Consider the following 19567-nt stretch of genomic DNA (forward strand, 5'->3'; position numbering starts at 1 on the left):
AGGCACACAAAACAAAGTATATAAAAAGTATCTTTTTACTATTCTTTTTTTACTTATCTTCACTTTATTAATTTTTTTGATTTTTGTTTGTTTTTTGTCTGTTTTTGTTCATTTTCTATTCCATTTCAGTTTGTAAAGCTGAAATGGAAAAAATGTTTTGGGGAAAAAGTAGATTCAGTTCTTCAGAGTTTGTTTACTTACCTTCACTTTATTTTGGTTTATTTTTTACTGTTTTGTTTGAAAGACTGAAGAGAAACAGCATTTCGGGGTGAATTCAGTGCTCATAACTAAATACTATAATGTTTGCAAATCTTTGAAAGATATTCAGTTGTATGTGAAGCATTAATATTTTATATTAATATAACATTAATATATTTGCATAATTACCCTCCATTGTCACTTTTTTTTTGGTGTACTGTGGTTGGTTAACTTTACATATCAGTGTGGTTTAAGTGGGTAATTTTTTGGGCAGCATAAGGTTCAAAGTGGACAAAACTTAAAGGGTAAGTTCACCCAAAAATGAAAATTATGTCATTAATGACTCCCCCTCATGTCGTTCCAAGCCCGTAAGACCTCCGTTCATCTTCGGAACACAGTTTAAGATATTTTAGATTTAGTCCGAGAGCTTTCTGTCCCTCCATTGAAAATGTATGTACGGTATACTGTCCTTGTCCAGAAAGGAAATAAAGACATCATCAAAGTAGTCCATGTGACATCAGTGGGTTAGTTAGAATGTTTTGAAGCATCGAAAATACATTTTGGTCCAAAAATAACAAAAACGACGACTTTATTCAGCATTGTATTCTCTTCCGGTTCTGTTGTCAAGCCGCGTTCACGAGATCGCAGTGACGCTGCTGACGTGTATCTGGTGCGTCCGTGTATTCGGGTTCAAATAAATATGGCTGGGCAAAAAAATGCAAGTCTTCCTCTGTGTCGAAATCCTTAGACATGTTTGCGAAGATTGTTTTGTTTACAGCGTGTGTCTCCCTCAGACTGTAAACGAAGCTCGGGCGCACTGATAACACGTCAGCAGCGTCTTACGTCAGCAGCGTCACTGAACGCGGCTCGACAACAGAACCGGAAGAGAATACAATGCTGAATAAAGTCGTAGTTTTTGTTATTTTTGGACCAAAATGTATTTTCGATGCTTCAAAACATTCTAACTAACCCACTGATGTCACATGGACTACTTTAATGATGTCTTTATTTCCTTTCTGGACAAGGACAGTATACCGTACATACATTTTCAATGGAGGGACAGAAAACTCTCGGACTAAATCTAAAATATCTTAAACTGTGTTCCGAAGATGAACGGAGGTCTTACGGGCTTGTGACGACATGAGGGTCGTTAATGAGATAATTTTAATTTTTGGGTGAACTAACCCTTTAATTGTGATCAGAAAAGGAGTCAAATGTCTGGCTTTGCAAAACTAGGGAGAGAGGGGGAATAAGATCTGACTGAAACATATATGAAAAAGAATCCCAGATGGGACTTTTTACAAAAGATAAGTAATTTTGCACCGGGTGTATAGTGATATTTTTTCATCTCTGATGCGTGAAACGTGAATATTGCCCACAGGTAAAACATTAGCAGAAGACCGAAGGCTAGCAGTAAAAACATACGAATACATTGATAAAATATGAGGAAGTTTGTTTTATCAAATTATTGCAGAATTCAGTTACAATACTTCTGCGTTTTGATACAGTTTGAGAAATATAGTATCGTGTGTGTGTGTGTGTTCTGTGAGGACACAAATGTGTATAATGACATGGGTATTACAACGTAATCATTGTTTATAGCAGACCAAATGACTTAAAAGGACATACTAAAAGTCAAAATATGCCTAAAGTTTTATGTGATGGTTAGGTTTTGGGGTAAGATTAGTGTGGGGATAGAATATACAGTTTGTACAGTATAAAAAGCATTACGCATATGGAGATTCCCCATGAACCACATATACATGTGTTTGAGAGAGATAGAGATAGAGAGATAGAGATATGAGTAAATAGCTTTGCAGAAATCCACCTCTGCCCAGTGCCTTTATAGACATGCACACATATTCTGATATGAGTGTCATCCACATAAAATGCCAACCCCAACAATTACACTCAGAAACTGAATAAAAATAGCAAATAAAATGTTAAAATCTTAGTTTCTCAAAATAACAGAAAGTAAGTAACAAAAACCATCCCATTCACTATATATGAATAATATTTATCTTTCATGTCCTCATCTCGGCTCTCTCATGGCTGTTAATGTGTGGGTGTTAGTGTGGCATTACAAGCCTCGGTCTGTGAAATAAAGCAACCAATCGTTGTTTGTAGTGGCAACCAACATAGTGTTGCAGTGCTGCTATACTTACTGTTTTTGATTATTAGTCCTTGCTCTCTGGTAACTGTTGCTGGAGTCTGGCTTTGTGGCTTAAAGTGAGGATGAAAAGAGGAATTTGTTTATACTCTATCATGGAACCCATGGCAACCGTCAGCCTCATTGAATCCTGATGGTTTCCATGGCAGCTGTTAAGATTGATCACTGCCCTCTCTTTTTTTTTCTCATTTTACCACAATGGGTATGATGGCACACTCCAAAACATTCCACCTGTTCTTTACATCAAAGTGCAGATTTTATATTTAAAAAAGCAAATGTTTATAGCAAGTTTTTGATTAAATCTGATGGTTAATATACAAAAAAAAGTTTTCATCGGTCAGAGAACCCGAATATTCTGTATTTCTTATTGCTAGTACAGTACGTCTTATGACACCACATTGTGACACAACACAGAGGCTCTTTTCACCCTGAAGGGGTTTATTTCATGATAACATCATAAGCTGATTGTACATTTATCACACTTATTACACGGTTACTTCCTAAGTGAATTAATGTGCATGAAATTGTTATTATTTGTAATTGCATTGGATTGCAATCCAATTTTCTTTCAGCATTTCCATCTTTGAACGAAACTTTAACTCTTTCCCCAGCAGCATTTAAAAAAAGAAAAAAGAAGTTGCCTGCCACTACCAGAGTTTTTGATAAAAAATTTCATTGCCCCCAGAATATTTTGTTCTATGAATATCTGAACATATCAAATGAAACAACAGAGCGTCTGCTTTTAAACAACAAAAACATTTTATTCTCGCTTCATGCATTCTTTTTTTATGAACACTTGAATGTGGGTAAGTTGGAAAAAAAAGCAATGTTTTGAACAAAAAGTTGAGAAAAGCTTCTTCTTTTTTTTAAAGAATACCACATGCATACAACATACAATGCTTTAATCGCTTGTTTCTGCTCCTTTTTTACCTGTTTTGATCCGAAGATGTGGAATAGCGCCTCCATACTGTATTAAAAACACGGAAAGCCGGAAAATTCCGTACAACGGCAGGGAAGCGCTGTCGGTAACACTTCCTATGAAGCCGGAATTTATAATGCATTATAAGGGAATTCTTAATGCATTATAATACATGCATAATGTCTTACAAACAACCTTATAATATGCTGTATCATCTGATAAATAATCATAACAACAGTTACAATACATTATAATACTTGCCTATTTGTGGTTATAACTTTTAAGAGTACAATGCATTATAACACCAGATAAAGCCTGCCTGTATAATGCATCATAAGGGTATTCTTTGTGTATTATAATGAATGCATAATGCCTTATAAACAACCTTATAATGTGTTGTGCTGTGTCATCTCATGAATAATCATAACAACAACAACAATAATAATACGTACCTATTTGTGGTTATAACTATTAAGAGTATGATACTTTATTACACACAATGAACATCATTTTACCCACTTAAGTTATAATGGATTACATATCCCATAGATTCATATATTTTACGTTCACAAGTCTCATATCTTGACATTGTTTACTTAAGGTCTGCACAGTATCATACAACATCTTATGAGTGGTCTTTTACTGCTTAAAGTAAAGTGACAAAAACAAAGTCTTCTTTTAAACATCTAAAAAGCTTTATAATGTGGTCATAATATTTATAAGTGGCTTTTAAGTAACAAAAGTTAAGTCTTCTTTAAAACAGCCATAAGATATCATATCATGAAGTGGTTATAAGACATTTTCCTCAAGGTAAAATCCAAGTTGTGTGGAAAAGTACAAAGGAACAATACATTCACAATGCAAATCATGTTTTATTCATAAAAGCTGTCAAATTAGAAGGTTTTACCTAATCTAATACCTGTGCAGTAATTTAGGAAAAAAGCATGTAGATTTAATAGGTAGCGATATAGAAAAAGAAACTAGAAATCAGAAGGTCAATCCCATTTTAACATTTTCAATTGATATTTAGAAGTGTTATAACATAAGGCAACTGTTATTTTTATTTATGTCCAGCTTCTTGGTTATGTTTGTTTTTTCCTGAAAATGATAAGTGAAGCTACATTAAAATATACAATATAAACAGATAAATACAGTTGTGCGGTGCACAAAAGTAAAAAATATGTTCTTTTACAGTCTTGTTAACCACATTCATGTAAGTTATATTTTCTAATGTTAGGTGGCCAAGAATGTGTCAGGCTTGTTCCTGGCATGCCAGTATTCCCATTCATTGACCTTCAGGTGCTCTTTCAAAATTGTAGTTGTCTTGTTGCCACGGTGGTTCCATATATCCATTTTGTACGTCCTCCATGCACGCTCTAAATGTTGTGATGTGTATGTTGTTTATAAGGTTAAGGCATTATGCGTGCATTATAATGCATCAAGAATACCCGATAGCACTTTATTTTACGCTGTCATTGTTACATATGTTACATGTAGTTACTATAGTAATAACTATAAATTATGCATAATTACATGCAACTAACCATAAACCAAATCAAATCCTAATTCTAACCATGTAGTTAAGTACATGTAGTTACTCAATATCACTCAGTACTTGAATATATAATTACAGTGTAATACAGTGTTAACGAAGACACCTTAAAATAAAGTGTAACCGAATACCCTTATGATGCATTGTTAATGCAGGCTTCATTTGGTGTTATAATACATAGTACTCTTAAAAGTTATAACCACAAATAGGTAAGTATTATAATCTGTAGTAACTGTTGTTATGATTATTTATCAGATGATACAACACATTATAATGTTGTATATAAGGCATCATGCATGTATTATAATGCATTAAAAAATACCCTTACGATGCTTTATACAAGGTTCATAGAAAGTGTTACTTTGTTGTCGCAAAAATGGCCGAGAAAGTGGCCGAGAAAGAGTTAAAGGATTAGTTCACTTCAGAATATTTAAATGTCCTGATAATTTCCTCGCCCCCACGTCATCCAAAATGTTCATGTCTTTCTTTCTTCAGTCGAAAAGAAATTAAGGTTTCTGAGGAAAACATTCCAGGATTTTTCTCCATATAGTGGACTTCAATGGGGTGCCACGGTTTGAAGGTCCAAATTGCAGTTTTAATGCAGCTTCAAAGTGCTCTACACGATCCCAGCTGAGGAATAAGGTCATTTTCTAAAAATAAAAAAACGTTGAAAGGTCACGCGTGACTATAGGTGGAAGTACTGACCTAGTGTTTACAAAGCGAATGTGCAAAGACCAAGTAAAATGCCATTTACAAAACAAATAAAATAAATAAGAGGTAAAACAACGATGTCGGATGATGTTGAAGTTCGAGGAGAAAATGAGATGGAGTTTTTCGCACTACCCTTCCTTTTGGAATGGGAACACGCGTGGCCTTTCAACGTGATTACGTAATGTGTGGCACATCGCAGAGCTAGTGCAAGACGAGCATTTGTGGTTAAAAAGTATATATATATATTTTTTTTAAATGACTGATCATTTCGCTAGATAACACCCTTATTCCTCGGCTGGGATCGTGTAGAGCCCTTTGAAGCTGCATTGACACTGCAAGTCCACAATATGGAGAAAAACCCTGGAATGTTTTCCTCAAAACCTTTCAGTCTTTTCGACTGAAGAAAGAAAGAAAGAAAGACATGAACATCTTGGATGATGTGGGGGTGAGTAAATTATCAGGAAATTTTAATTCTGAAGTGAACTAATCCTTTAGTGGAAGTGGAAAAGCTTATTGCAGTGCATTATGGGATTGGTTACAGTTGTCTAGAAATTAAGGCATGCGACTTGTGCAGAAAAAGCTGCCTGAACAAGTAGCTCGCAGACAATAGGCTTGTTTGGGAAACATGTCAGGAAACAATCTTTATTTTATTCCAGCTTTATTTTAGCTTTAATGATCCGATCATGACCCTGTCCTCGTCATAGCTCACAGTCATTAAACTCTTCTGTTGTGTGGAGTGTGGAGTGGTTTATTGCTCTGGCACAGAGGCTGATCGGTGTGTCCCGGCGGCAGTAAGAGTGCTCTTTCATCTCTTTAGGACGCGCTGCTCTAATAAGCTTTCAGAGTGGCCTTTTATCAGATGCCATGGATCAAGCCGCCTCTCAGTTTTGCTTTGAGTGTAACACTGAGCCAAACAAAGAACAGAAAACCGTGTTTACCTCAGCTCTCCTCCCGCACCCCCCACCTGACTCAATTTCTTTTGGGCAAGAAAAGATTTGTCTGTATTCTCTGTTTCCTTTTCTCCAGCTTTGGTCTCCTTTTCACAACCAGTTGTTTACTCATCCTTTTGAGACAGTCGCTCGAAAGACGTACCAGGATAATCTCAATCAATGCGTTCCTATCATAACATGTCCAGTGTCTGTACCTATCCCTAAACCTAACCATAACCCATGTAGTTACCTTATTAACCAGTACTTGCACGTACTGTAAAATAAAGTGCAACCGTAATATTGTTTCAGTAACTTATCCTACTTTTCTAAATCAGTCACTCATGTTAAAATCGACACACACTATTATAATGATGCTGTTATGTTCCTTTTATTCCAGGCTGTGTCTTACTGCAGCATAACCTGATCATTTCTTTACATACATTTATGATTCACAGCAAAAGTCCTTTAGTACATCATAAAAGCCTCATCTGAAATGAATAATTGGTGTAGTGTGGAGTGCCGTATTTTGGGTAATCTGAAAAAAAATGCACGTCTTGAATAATTTATTTGTTTATTAAGATGGTGGAAAAGCTTTATTCAGGTGGAATTACAGTTCTGTAATTCTGTGCAGTTGTGCGTGAAGATGCTGATGCACCAAATATGGCCACACAAAAGAAGTTTGTTTGTTCTCCTTCCTAAAATGTGAGCTGTTAGTGCTTGAGGTTTACACAAGGGTTTCTGCACTTGAGGAGCAATCTTAAAATTGGCTCACCCAACATTGAAAATGATTTACTCTCCCTCATGAATTCTGTATGACTTTCTTTCTTCAGTGGAACACAGAAGGTGACGTTTTGAAGAATATCCGGGTCACTCTTTTTTCTTTTAATTAAAGTAAGTGAGGACTGGGGTGTCAAGCTCCAAAATGACAAATCACCATAAAAGTAAACCACATAACTCATGTGCCAGTGATGGAGTACTCGAGTCCTTATTCTCTGGACTCAAATCCGACTCGAGACTCCATTCTCTGGACTCGTGACTCGACTTGGACTCGCGGACTGATGACTAGTATTTGGACTCGGACTCGAGAATATATAAAATCGGACTTGAGCATTCATCAAATGAATGACGTTGTTTCTGACTAAATAGGTTATAAAAATTTGATATAAGATGTTACACTTTTCCTGTTTCGGGGTCCAAGACCGGCCGTGATCTATTTTTCCCTCACAGACACTGCTATCGCTCGCTATCCTTGCTTGACAACACACTCACTGACGTCGCTCACTTTACGCTGCATTCTCGTGAGAGAGATAACGTAACACTCATTTAACACTAGATAAGTTCCTCTACATCTAATCAGCAATTTCGATTTTGGCACGCTTTGCAGCAGCTGAGCTGACCAGTAAGGAGCGAATGTACAGTGACGTAACACAACTGCCAGATTTAAAGGATAATTCCGGTATTTAACACTTTGAGTCTATTTTCTAGTTTGTTTTGGATGAACTAGAGTGGTGGACTTAGAAATTTTGATGATGGGTCCTGTCTCGAATTTTTGACTATTTTAGAATCGCCTCTGAGCGCTTCAGAGTGGATGTCTATGGGCATGCTCAAACATGTCCTTAAAACAACCCTTAACGTTCGTTTTCAAAACTGTGCAACTCACCGAGTGGTTAGTGGTGTTCGTTGATGTTCCAAAACAAGTAGCGTAGCGAAATACAGTTTCTGTCGTGTTTTATTTGCCATTTTTTAAAATCGTATTGATGTCTGCTGGAGGACTCAGTGCTCGTTGATATTACTGCGCTACCAGAAACGGAAAGGGGTCTGTTTACATTTGGTTGTAGTCTTTTCGCTCGGTTCTCAGTCTCTCAGAAGGCTAGCGTGAGCTGAGCAACTGCGGCAAAGTGGTTGTCGCCGGGAGTGTGCTAATGCTTCAGACTCAAATATCGAGCGGAAGTTTATACGCGGTTGTGAGGTATCTGAAAAAATAGTTCCACTATAGCAAATAACACGGATTGAAAGCATACATTGCGCCGATATATTTGTTTTTAATCATCAACGAACACCACTAACCACTCGGTGAGTTGCACAGTTTTGAAAACCAACGTTAAGGGTTGTTTTAAGGACATGTTTGAGCATGCCCATAGACATCCACTCTGAAGCGGTCAGAGGCGATTCTAAAATAGTCAAAAAGTCGAGACATCGTCAACATTTCTAAGTCCACCACTCTAGTTCATCCAAAACAAACTAGAAAATAGACTCAAAGTGTTAAATACCGGAATTATCCTTTAAACTGTGCTTTCGTGCTATGGCTGGCGCTGAGCCAAAGTCGGACGCGCTCAGCGCTTAATCCCGTTTATCACACAATAACACAATTATGTTTATTTTAGCTAACAAACTAGACGGCGACCTTGACTATGTCACACATCGCAACCACTCTTTTCCTGCGGAGTTACAACTGCTTATAGCACTGCATTTTCTGTTTTTTTGCCGCAGTTACATTGGGATTTATAGTTTGCTTTTCAAAATTTCTAAATTGTTTTTCTTTTACCATATTCGTCAAGAAGAATGCATTTCTCCTCCTCTGTCCAATTAGGCTTTCTTTTTTGTTTTCTTTATCCATTCCAGTTGACTGATCATCCAAAAATGTATTTAAACAAATAAATATAATCGTGCCACAGCTGACAATGATTTGAACTAAGGTCAAAGGCAATTCTAGTGATATCATACACATTTCTAGCTGCAAGAAAGAGTGCCTGAAAAATGTTGCTTGATTTGGCTTAATTTCGACTCGGACTCGAACACGGGACTTGAGCTTTGACTCGGACTTGAACTCAGGTAATGGTGACTCGACTTGGACTCGACTCGGACTCTTCTTTGGTGACTCGGACTTGGACTCGAACATTGGGACTCGAGACTCGACTCGGACTCGACAGTTGGTGACTCAACTACAACACTGTCAGTTGCTATACGCTGATATCCCGCTGCCGCCATTTTGAAATCGAAAGCGAGGCTCCGGTGGGAAGAACCCCGGAAGTACAGATAGACAACAATGCTTGGACTACCAACCTGAAGCTGCTGCCGCGATTTACACTATTGGATGTTAATATCAAATATAGGGTATGTATATAGTTCGTTCCTGCTTCTTTTTTTTTCCCGTTCTGAATTATATATAAAAAAAATGTTTTATTTATAAATGAATTTCACTCTACATAGTCTAAAGTATGAAAGAAATGTATGTACATTTTTAGAATAACTAATTTCTACATTAAACACAACAATACGCCATCGCATTCGCGACTCTCCTATGATTAAAAGCGAGACTTCCGGTTTTCTTCCCACCGGAGCCATTTCAAAATGGCGGCTGCGTGAAATCAGCGTATACCAAGTATTCTGATGTCATATGATGGCTTTAATTTACAAAATTTACAATGAGTTAATTTGGGCACAAGCATGTGAGAAGTAGCAATGTACAATTTGTGAACAAATCATTATTTTGAGTTGGATTTTTTTCCAATGATTCACTCTTAATAATTATTTTCACAAAACTGAATCAGACTGATCTGAATCTCAACCCACAAACTCAGTGATCCAGTTTCAGCGAAGATTCCCTCGTGAAAAAGAAGTACAGTTTAAAATACATTTTAAAATATCTTATTATGGAAATTATATGCTTTAAAAGAATATATTTAAAGGTGCTGTTTGTAACTTTTTTTACTCTACTAAAGCATAAAAATACCATCATACTGTATGTTTGCAGATATTTAGGAAACATGTTAAGTTCACATACTCGTTTCTCTGAAAAACACTTCTACAGCCAGTTATTTTACTTATTATTTTACACGTTCCGTGTTGTCAGTCGGGTTTTGTTTTGTCTGTGTGATCTCGCCCACTGCCTGTTCACCCACCCCGGGATGCCAGTTGGCATGAAACACCGCGTATCGCAGCTTTGGAAACGAGCAAACAAACTGGTCAGAGATTGAAGATTCCACACAACCGAAAAAGCCTCGGTATCCATCTAAAAAATCTCTGAACGAGACGAGAGTATATTAAAACGCGGATAAATCAACTCATTAACTTACAGTCTGTAAGTCTCCTCGGTTTTCGTTGTCAATTGCACTCGCTCTTGTTGCGTGTCCTCAAACTGGCAACCCGCGTGAGCGTCTTATCTGAGGTGGAGGGGGTGGGGGAAACAACGGTCTCTGATATTTAGAATTTTGGACTGCAGTGCCTATTTCGATGTGGTACTCTTGTCATTCTTACATTCAGCACTCTGTCATTCTTACATACAGCACCTTTAAGTGTGAACTGAATGTAATGTTTTCGAAAACATTATTGCAAATTAATTGCAATTATTAAAATGTATAAAAGTTCAAATTTATATTAAATGCAACTTAGTGCTGTTTAGTTTACCCATTGAAAATGTGGTGTAAACAGTATACTGCTGTAAACTAAAATATGTTTTAATGTCATTTCTTTATTAAATTGTATTTAAATATATTATTTGCAATTACACATTTGTAATGATGAAGTTGCAATGTAATATTGAATAACACACTGCAGTTATAATTATAATCAAGTACTTTACAAAGTGCACAAATGTCTGCAGATTAATTCGGCGTTGATAGTGTTGCCATTGAAATGCATAAATGCGAGTCACGAATCGCTCCGAGTATAACGTCACGGGTTTCCACCTCTTCCAAATTACAGTAGTTTGGGCGTGGACGCAGTATAAGCTCATTGTTTTAGTTCAAGAGGAACTGTAAAAGGTGGCTGGTGTTTCAGTTGCGGTGCTCGGTGACTGACGTCTGTCTAACTCTGCATAGCATGAAACACGCTGATGTCTGCGTGAGCAGGGTGCGCGGAGGTATGAAAATACATGCGTTGACAGGCAGGTAGGACATCGTATCATTACATTCGGACCAAATGCAATGAGTGGATGAACATTTTATGGCCTAACACCTTCCACAGACGATATACTGTAGTGTATATACATATAAATACATTTAGAGCACTTAACTTAGTGATTGCTATCAGGAGAGACTTTCAACCAGCATTAAAAAAAAATTCTGGAACAAATCGCCTACCCTGTTTAAGTGGCCTTTTATTATCTGCAAGAACAATTTCTTAAATATATACTTTTCACAAGGGTTATCAATTAATAATGACCAAAAATTTCTGTCTGCTCTTCACACAAAGCAATCGCATGCCTTCAGAAGAGTAGGAATATAGTAGAAAGAGTTCAATGGAAAAGTGTGGCCAACACATTCTTCAAATTTCTCCTTTTGTGCTCCATGGAAGGAAGATGTTGAGTAAATAATTTCAAAACTGGACATGTGATCTTATGCTTTTTTTTTCCTCTAAACAAAGCGTGGAGGAGAGCACGAGACCCACATGTGGAGCAGACGGAGCCGGTCTCTGAGAACACTGTTACTGTCCAGGCTCCATGTTACAGCTGTCCTTTCCCGACAAATGACACATTATTAAAAACTTCATTCTCAGCTTTAAGAGAGGTGGTTATAAAGTCCAAACCCATATCACTCTAGTGTTGCTCTCATGTTCTCTCACAATTGGGACAGATTATGTATATTAATTAGATGAGGCAACCTCATCAATCATTATTGCTCAAACTTGAGGTTAACAAACCCTATAGTATTAACCTTTGAGCGTAACTCATCCTGCACTTGACGACAGTTCTCTCATTTTCAGTGATTTTGATCAATCTGCCTCTCTTTCTCACATCTCCAGACTTTAATAACACTCTCTGACTCTAACTCTCTCTCACTTCCTGTGCCTCCAGCATTAAGATGGTGTTGATGTGGACCAGTGGAGACACTTTCAAGACAGGCTACTTCCTGTTGACTCAGGCTCCCATGCAGTTCTGGATCTGCGGCCTCCTTCAGGTGTGCGTGGACGTCGCTATTCTCTTCCAAGTGTACTATTACAGCCTCTACCCACAGAAACCCTCACACACCACACATACCACCAGCGCCAAGGCCCTATGAAACACCCGCATGTATTAAGGAATGTGCTCAAATCTATATTACAATGTATATGTATGCATACATACATACAAGATCTTTGTACAGTCTCCCCTAAAAGTATTTGGGTACTTAAGTCACACTTAAATATGTTTGAATGTCCTTGCATTAGAATATAAAACATCAAATTATGATGCTAAAGCTTTTCTTACAATTTCTGTTATCTTTTCATAAAATTAATGGCACCTTTTTATATATATTTTATGCAGTGAAATGACATTCATACTGTAAGTGTTGCTTAAGTGTTCTGATTATTTTTGGTGCTACTGTAAAACTATTAGTAGAACCAACCTTTACATGCAATATCATAAAGATATGCAGTTCTATTTACACATTTACATATACTGTATATACACACCAGCCCAGGGTAACATTCATGCTTATGAAAACTTTTGCCTTACAGACTTTCGGAATAACCAGAAATGTATCTGACATTAGATGGATGAATGTACAAAGCTTTTGTTATAAGAGATTAATACAGTTAGTGTAGTTTTATTTGGGTAAGTTTTTACCTCAGTAGCCTGCTGTAGTGTTTCATGCAGTGAAGGCCAAATGAAGATCACAGGAAGAGCCCTGTGTCTATTTGAACCAAAAAAAACACTCTCCTTTTAATAGTAGAAGACAGTCCTCATACAATTCACAAATCTACAAGACTTGATGAAATGTATTCCCCCAAATGTTATTTTTAGAGATATGAATAGCAGTCCAAGTTCATTTGCGTGCAATCATTTTAGTTAGCATGACAAATTAGGAAATTACCAGATTCATATACTGACCTTTGACCCTCTAAAAAACTTTAACAATGTATTTGTGGCATTTTGGGGGTTAATTGATTTTTTTTTTTTATCTTTCTTCAAGTCAGTAATTTTCCAGTAAAATTACCTAAAGATTTTTTTTTACTTATTATTATGTTTTTGCTAATGCTTAAAGATTTATGCTTTAAAAAAAACTTTTTTTTTCCAGTTTTGTCTTACTAGAAAATTTGACAAATACTTTTTTAAGAAAATGATTATTTTGCAGATTAGTACTGGTTCAGTAGTTATAGTCCAGAATGTCACATGCCAGTAAACAATTCTTGTGTTATGAGTGAGATGCTGCTTATAAATGTTATATAGGTAAACAGGTTTAATTGTTTAATGGGGAATAGTTTAACACAATTGATGGCCTTTTGGCGTGATATTTCCACTCTTGCTTTGTCCAAATGTCATGACATTATTTTTTATCCAGATTCCTTAATCACAAAAAAAAAACATGAAAGACTATCTACGATAAAAACTCTCCCAATTTAGATAAAAATCCCTTTTTATTGCTATTGCTGTTATTTATTTCTATTTTCTATCTTATTCTGTCTTTTTTTTACCTGGTTGATTCTAAAATGTTTTTGACTTCAACTTCGTTTAAATATATATATATATATATTGTTTCTCTTTGTGCTGTATTTTGATACTATAGCTGGTTTATATTATTTAGTTTTTGTATCTATATTGCCATTATTTTAAACTGTCTTCTGTTAAAGGTTCTTGTTCTGTTAAAGGTTCTGTTCAGTGTCTGTCTAGCCAAATGTTCTGTTAGTGTTAGGATGGATACTGTTGGTCACTCCTCATATTTTCAATGCAATGCAACGCAACTTTTTATAGCGAGTTTTGTTAATAAACATTTTTTTTAAAAAGAGGTCTGTTTGGATATTGCTATTTCATATATGCATTTCAATTAATAGATGTTTAGTTATTTATTTCAAAGTAATTTAAAATATTTTGCCGTCAGGTTCCTCCAAAGATGTATTTGATGTTCCATTATCAAGCTATTGTAAATTCAGACATTTAAAAATGTTAATCCATATTCACATTTACCACCAATACAAAAAATCTCATAATTTTGTTGTGACATTAATGACAGTTTAAAAATCAAGTTTCTAATCAAGTGGCTGTGGTGTATAATGATTTGAGCGTTATTGCTCAGTAGTCAGCTTATAGTCTCGCAGGCTGTGAACATTTGAGCCCGTATTTATAAAATACAGGCATTGAACGAGTTTCATTCAAATTGAAACCTGAGAGTGCATTTATTATAGCTGTGGTCATTATAGCAGTGTTTGTACTGGCAGGTCTCAATGCCTTTATGAGCACAGGGCTCTCAGGGGAATCAATATAGATGTATCTACCACTGATCAATGTTATGAGGTCTTCACAACAATCTGACCCTCTGTCATACATTTAATCGCTTATAGGAATAGATTCAGTTTGGACAGGACTCAATTCTGGACTCATTAAACACACTAAATTCTTATCTCAGGAATATTTCAACACCCAGCCATGATAATCTGACGGGATCAGATGGTAATGCCATGCTACCGAAGGATTACGAAAATCATATACCATGGTACATGGCAGTCCAAGTTGCTTCAAAAATACCATGGTACCATGTCCAAAACATACAGCAAGGTACTTATAGTATTGTTTTAGTAGTGAAATTATTTTGCTTCACATTCTTTACATTATTGGTTGAGTAATTCCATCTGTCCTAATATTGAAAGTCGGTCTGAGTTTGAGACTTTCCTTTCTAATTAAAAATGACATATACAGTATATCCTACAAAACCAGCTATCACTCAAGACAATTTGAAAATAAGAAACCTTTATTCTTTTAAAGGGTATTTCACTGTGTTTATTACAACCGGCAGATCCTGAGACTATGGCATCTAAAAGCAGAATTATACAGAAATGTGTTTTCATAAACATAGTTATTGCAAACCAGCTATATAGTAGCATAAATTAAAGTTCAATAGCCTTTTTTGAACAGTGTAACACAATGTATGCTCTTACACCAGAGAAAAACTCATTTTACCTTAAAGGTGGATGCAAAATAAAATGTCAATCTTCACAGTCATACAGTTTTCACAGGTAGGAGCATCCATCTACCAGGTACACGAGCTTAAATAAAAATCAATCATCACTCACTCTCATGCCATTCCAAACCCATATGATTTTCTTTCTTCGGTGGAACAAAAAGGAGATGTTTAACTGAATGTTCATGCAGTTTTTTTTCTATACAATTAAAGTGAATGGGGACAAATGCAGTTGAGCTCTCAAATCTCAATAGAACTGCTGCATATATAAAATAGGGCAGCTATTAAGAGCTGTGCAGGTAAACCTCACTTCCCTGACCTTAGACATTTTTTTTATGGGCTGCTAGTTTTAAAATCCTTGTTAGCAAGCCCTTCTCCCATGCTGGTTAACACTGGTTCGAATCCCACTCGGAGTGGTGCAAGTAGGACCATTTACATTGGTGCCGTGACCCAGATGAGAGTGAGATTTAGGCGGGTGGTAGACCTCACTCCTCTAGCCTCAAGAGGCATGCTAGGAGTAGCAACTTTTGGTGTACTTGTTAACGCTGCCAGTTGACACTGGTTCAAATCCCGCTTTGAAGCGGTGGGAGTAAGACCAGTTGCATTGTTGCTGTGACCCCAATGGGTGTGAGGTTTATACGTGTAAATATAAGGGAGGCCAGCTAGTAGATAGCTTTGCGGTTTAATCTCACTCACTTAGCCACAAGCGGCAAGCTAGGGGCAGAAGCTTTCAGCCTTTTTAGGACACCTGCCTCCTATGCCAGTTGATACTGGTTCAAATCCCGCTCTGAAGTGGTGAGAGTAAGACCAATTACATTGTAAATGTAACGGAGTCAGCTGTGCAAGTAAACCTCACTCCCCTGGCCTCAAGAGGCTGTAGTCTTTAGTGTCTTTGTTAATGGACCTGCCACCCATGCCGGTTGACGCTAGTTCGAAAAACCAGAGTTGTGTGAGTAGGACCAGTAGTTACACCTATTCAAATGGCTTGACATGATGGTTTATGATACACGCAACAACATGTTTCGTGTCACTGATGTCAAACCTGGCATGACACATTTTAATTCTGAATCAAAAGTGAGATTTAAGAGCTACTAAGTCGGGGGAAAATAACTTACATTTTGCATCTTTTCTCACACTAAGTTATCATATGGCTTCAGAAGGCTTTGAATAAGGGTGCCATGAGTCATATGGTGTTTTTTAAATTGTTTTTGGAATTTATAGACCCAGTCTCCATTCACTTTCAACAGTTCCATTTGTGTTCCATGGAAGAAAGAAAGTCATGCATTTGGAACATGATGGTGAGTAAATGATGACAGAATATTCATTTTAGGGTGAACTAACTCCTTAAAGAATTGTGCTTTGGACAACAAACCCGACCATTTTAATGTTCCTTTCCCAGTCTATTATTGTCAAGTCACCTGCTTAAACAGGTACTATATATGGCCGCTCACCTGTAGCATGTCTTTGTACGTGGGATTTTTCTTAAGTCTTAGTTAATTGTTTGCATTATGACTTTAGAGATCGCCTGACCTGTGGGACTCCTTGACTTGCCACAGCCACAGATCTGCGATGGTGCGCACTGACTGCAGCGGTCTCTGTGATTCCATGTAACGAACTGTCAGTGTCCTGTGAATCCTCACTGTTTTGGGACTTGGTGCTGTCTTGTGAATCGGGCTTGTGCCGTGTGGCCCGACACTGTTCCGCTTTTAGTTCCAGGTAGGAGCGTGAAAAAGTGTGAAATATGGATGTGACTGGGAATGCCATGAGCAGGATTCCACTCAGGATGCTGCTGAGTGCCACCACCTGGCCAGGAATGCTGCGTGGAACCATGTCACCGTATCCAACTGTGGTCATGGAAATGACGGCCCACCAGTAGCTCCCAGGGATACTGGTAAACTCCTGCTTGGCGCCCAACTCGCTCTCGGCCAGGAAGACCAGAGGTGAGAACAGTGCCATGGCGACGCACAGGAACAGCAGGAGCAGTCCGAACTCTCGAGTGCATCGGCGTACGGTCAACCCCAACGTCTGCAACCCCAAAGAGTGACGTGCTAAACGCATCACGTAGAAGATCCGCAGCGCTCGAAGAACTCGCAGGACCAATCCCACTTTCTCCAGGTAGTTGTTTCCTGAGCCGGTGGGACGGTCGCCTACAGACAGTGAGTCCACTATCAAAGTGATGTAATAGGGCAGGATGGCCACCACATCGATGATGTTGAGGGGTGTGCGCAAGAACACGCACTTGCTTTGTGTCTGGATGAAACGGAGCAGGAACTCCAGGGAGAACCAGCCCACACACACCGTTTCCAGCACAAAGATGTTGAAGCATCTCTGGGAGCACTCACCCTGATAGAGGAAACACATGTTAGTTGAAGTCTGGGTTTCACTTTATGTTGAACTTCTCGAGTCATTTAGAGTCTTCGTGTGAGGGTCATTATGCAGTATATGTCTCAATATATTGAATAAATATTATACTAGATAAATAAATCCTAGTTTTCCTTCATCACAGTATATTTGAAGGTGAAGTAGTTACACATTACTACATGTACTTAGTACTTACTGTAGTAATAACAGTAAATTATGCATAATTACAAGTAACCCTAAACCAAACCCTAACCGTAACTATAGTAAGTATAGTACATGTAGTTAATTAATATTACTCAGTACTTATTTGAGTAAGTACAATGTAACTACGTTACCTTAAAATAAAGTGTAACCCAATATTACCATTAAGTGTGACATAGGATTACATTTTAAATCATTGTGAGCTGTTTAGATTTTGTCCCTTGGTGCACTCACTTCTAACATGGAAAAACTGGCAATTCATTAAGAAATATTCCCGCTATTTCTTAATTTTTATCCAGTTCCTTAAAATGTTTCAAACATGTTTTTATAGTTTTAATTGGTGATTTTATTTCAATTTCAATTTAATTTATATTTTTTTCCCTATTTTCTCAATTTCAGTTTCCATCATGTTAGTCTTTTCTATCATCCATTTAAAGGGTGGGTTTACCAAAACATTTTATTCTGTCATTAAATATTTACCCAAATGTTACAAACCCACAAGACTTTCGTCATTTTCAGAATAAATATTCTAATATAACCTACCAAAGAGATCCATCTTCTATCCATCCATCCAAAGTCTATATAATGAAAACTTTCAAGCTCCAAGTATAGTTCATAAAGGCATCATAGAAAAGCTATTTGACTCCAGTGGTTTAATAAAAATGTAATGACGTTATCTTTAGTTGATATCTTTAGTTGTTCCGTAGACAAACAAAAGTCTATCGAGTTTTGAATGACATGAGGGTTAGTAAATGATGACAGAATTTTAGGGTGAACTATCCCTTTAACAAAAGCCAGTACCATAATGACATCATCTTTTACGAAATAACATAATTTTAATGGGACAACAGCAGCACATGATTCAGTAAGTATTGGCAATGTATTTGATGCATTCTGTTATGTTGTGGAGTCATTTGATTTATCTCAAATTGGTTTGATTTCATGAAAATTGACCAAATTTATCTTTGTATAAGCCAACTGTCAATCGCTCTCTACGCAATGGCTAGCTCTTTGTATTACTAATCAAGTTATAATTAATAAAGTTTAAATGTCTGAGCTTGGCCAGAGCATGTTTCTGATAAGAATTTTTTTAATTATAACACAAGCACATTCATTTAAAAAAAGATAGAATTCAAAAGCTATTGCATAACTTCAGTGACTTGTAATTGCTTGACAAGAGTCCACTTGAAGTCTGCAGCTGAGGTACTGCATTTAATTTCATAAATACACTTGTGTCTGAGAAACATTCTACTTTCTAATCTGTAATCATAAAGACAAAAACAAATGTTCCATGAATGCTGAAGGTTCTTAGAAACCAGACATATTTAATACATTTTTTAACACAATGAATATACTTTGAAATGCAGTGAAGGTCATCACTAAATGTGTGAGAGAAAATGGAACAACAGTGAATGTGCCCAGAACTGGCAACCCACCAGTGTCAGGACAAAAATAAAATGAAACCCTTGGTGTTACTTGGTCAATTTAGACCCCCCAATATTTTTTTTTTTAATTTTTACAAATTTTAACTTCACTGGAATGGTATGAAACTTGTTGACTTTTGCGGCACTCGCTATGTGATTGTGATCGAAAAGCTAAATGGATGTAAAAAATAAATAAATAAATTGTCACATTCGCGGTTAAAAATTA

General features: G+C 36.9%; 2 protein-coding genes across 3 annotated transcripts in view; one reads left to right on the plus strand and one right to left on the minus strand.

The window, feature by feature from the left end:
- Window positions 1-12679, plus strand: part of LOC130087999 (solute carrier family 66 member 2) — a 44533-nt gene extending 31854 nt beyond the window's left edge. For both annotated transcript variants that reach the window (XM_056254584.1, XM_056254585.1), the window contains one exon: window positions 12274-12679. In XM_056254584.1, coding sequence (XP_056110559.1) covers window positions 12274-12478 — 205 coding nt within the window. In that variant the 3' untranslated portion in view covers window positions 12479-12679. The remainder of the gene's footprint in view (window positions 1-12273) is intronic.
- Window positions 12680-15123: 2444 nt separating this feature from the next.
- kcng2 (potassium voltage-gated channel, subfamily G, member 2) overlaps window positions 15124-19567 on the minus strand; it is a 41214-nt gene continuing 36770 nt past the window's right edge. Inside the window, exons 3-4 of the mRNA XM_056254578.1 lie at window positions 16373-17698; window positions 15124-15853 (exon numbers count right to left, since the gene is read on the minus strand). Of these exons, the coding sequence (XP_056110553.1) occupies window positions 16862-17698 (837 nt within the window). The 3' untranslated portion in view covers window positions 15124-15853; window positions 16373-16861. The remainder of the gene's footprint in view (window positions 15854-16372; window positions 17699-19567) is intronic.

This window comes from Rhinichthys klamathensis, unplaced genomic scaffold, assembly GCF_029890125.1.
Source record: "Rhinichthys klamathensis goyatoka isolate OS25496 unplaced genomic scaffold, OSU_Roscu_1.1 h1tg000111l_1, whole genome shotgun sequence".
NCBI lineage: Eukaryota > Metazoa > Chordata > Actinopteri > Cypriniformes > Leuciscidae > Rhinichthys > Rhinichthys klamathensis.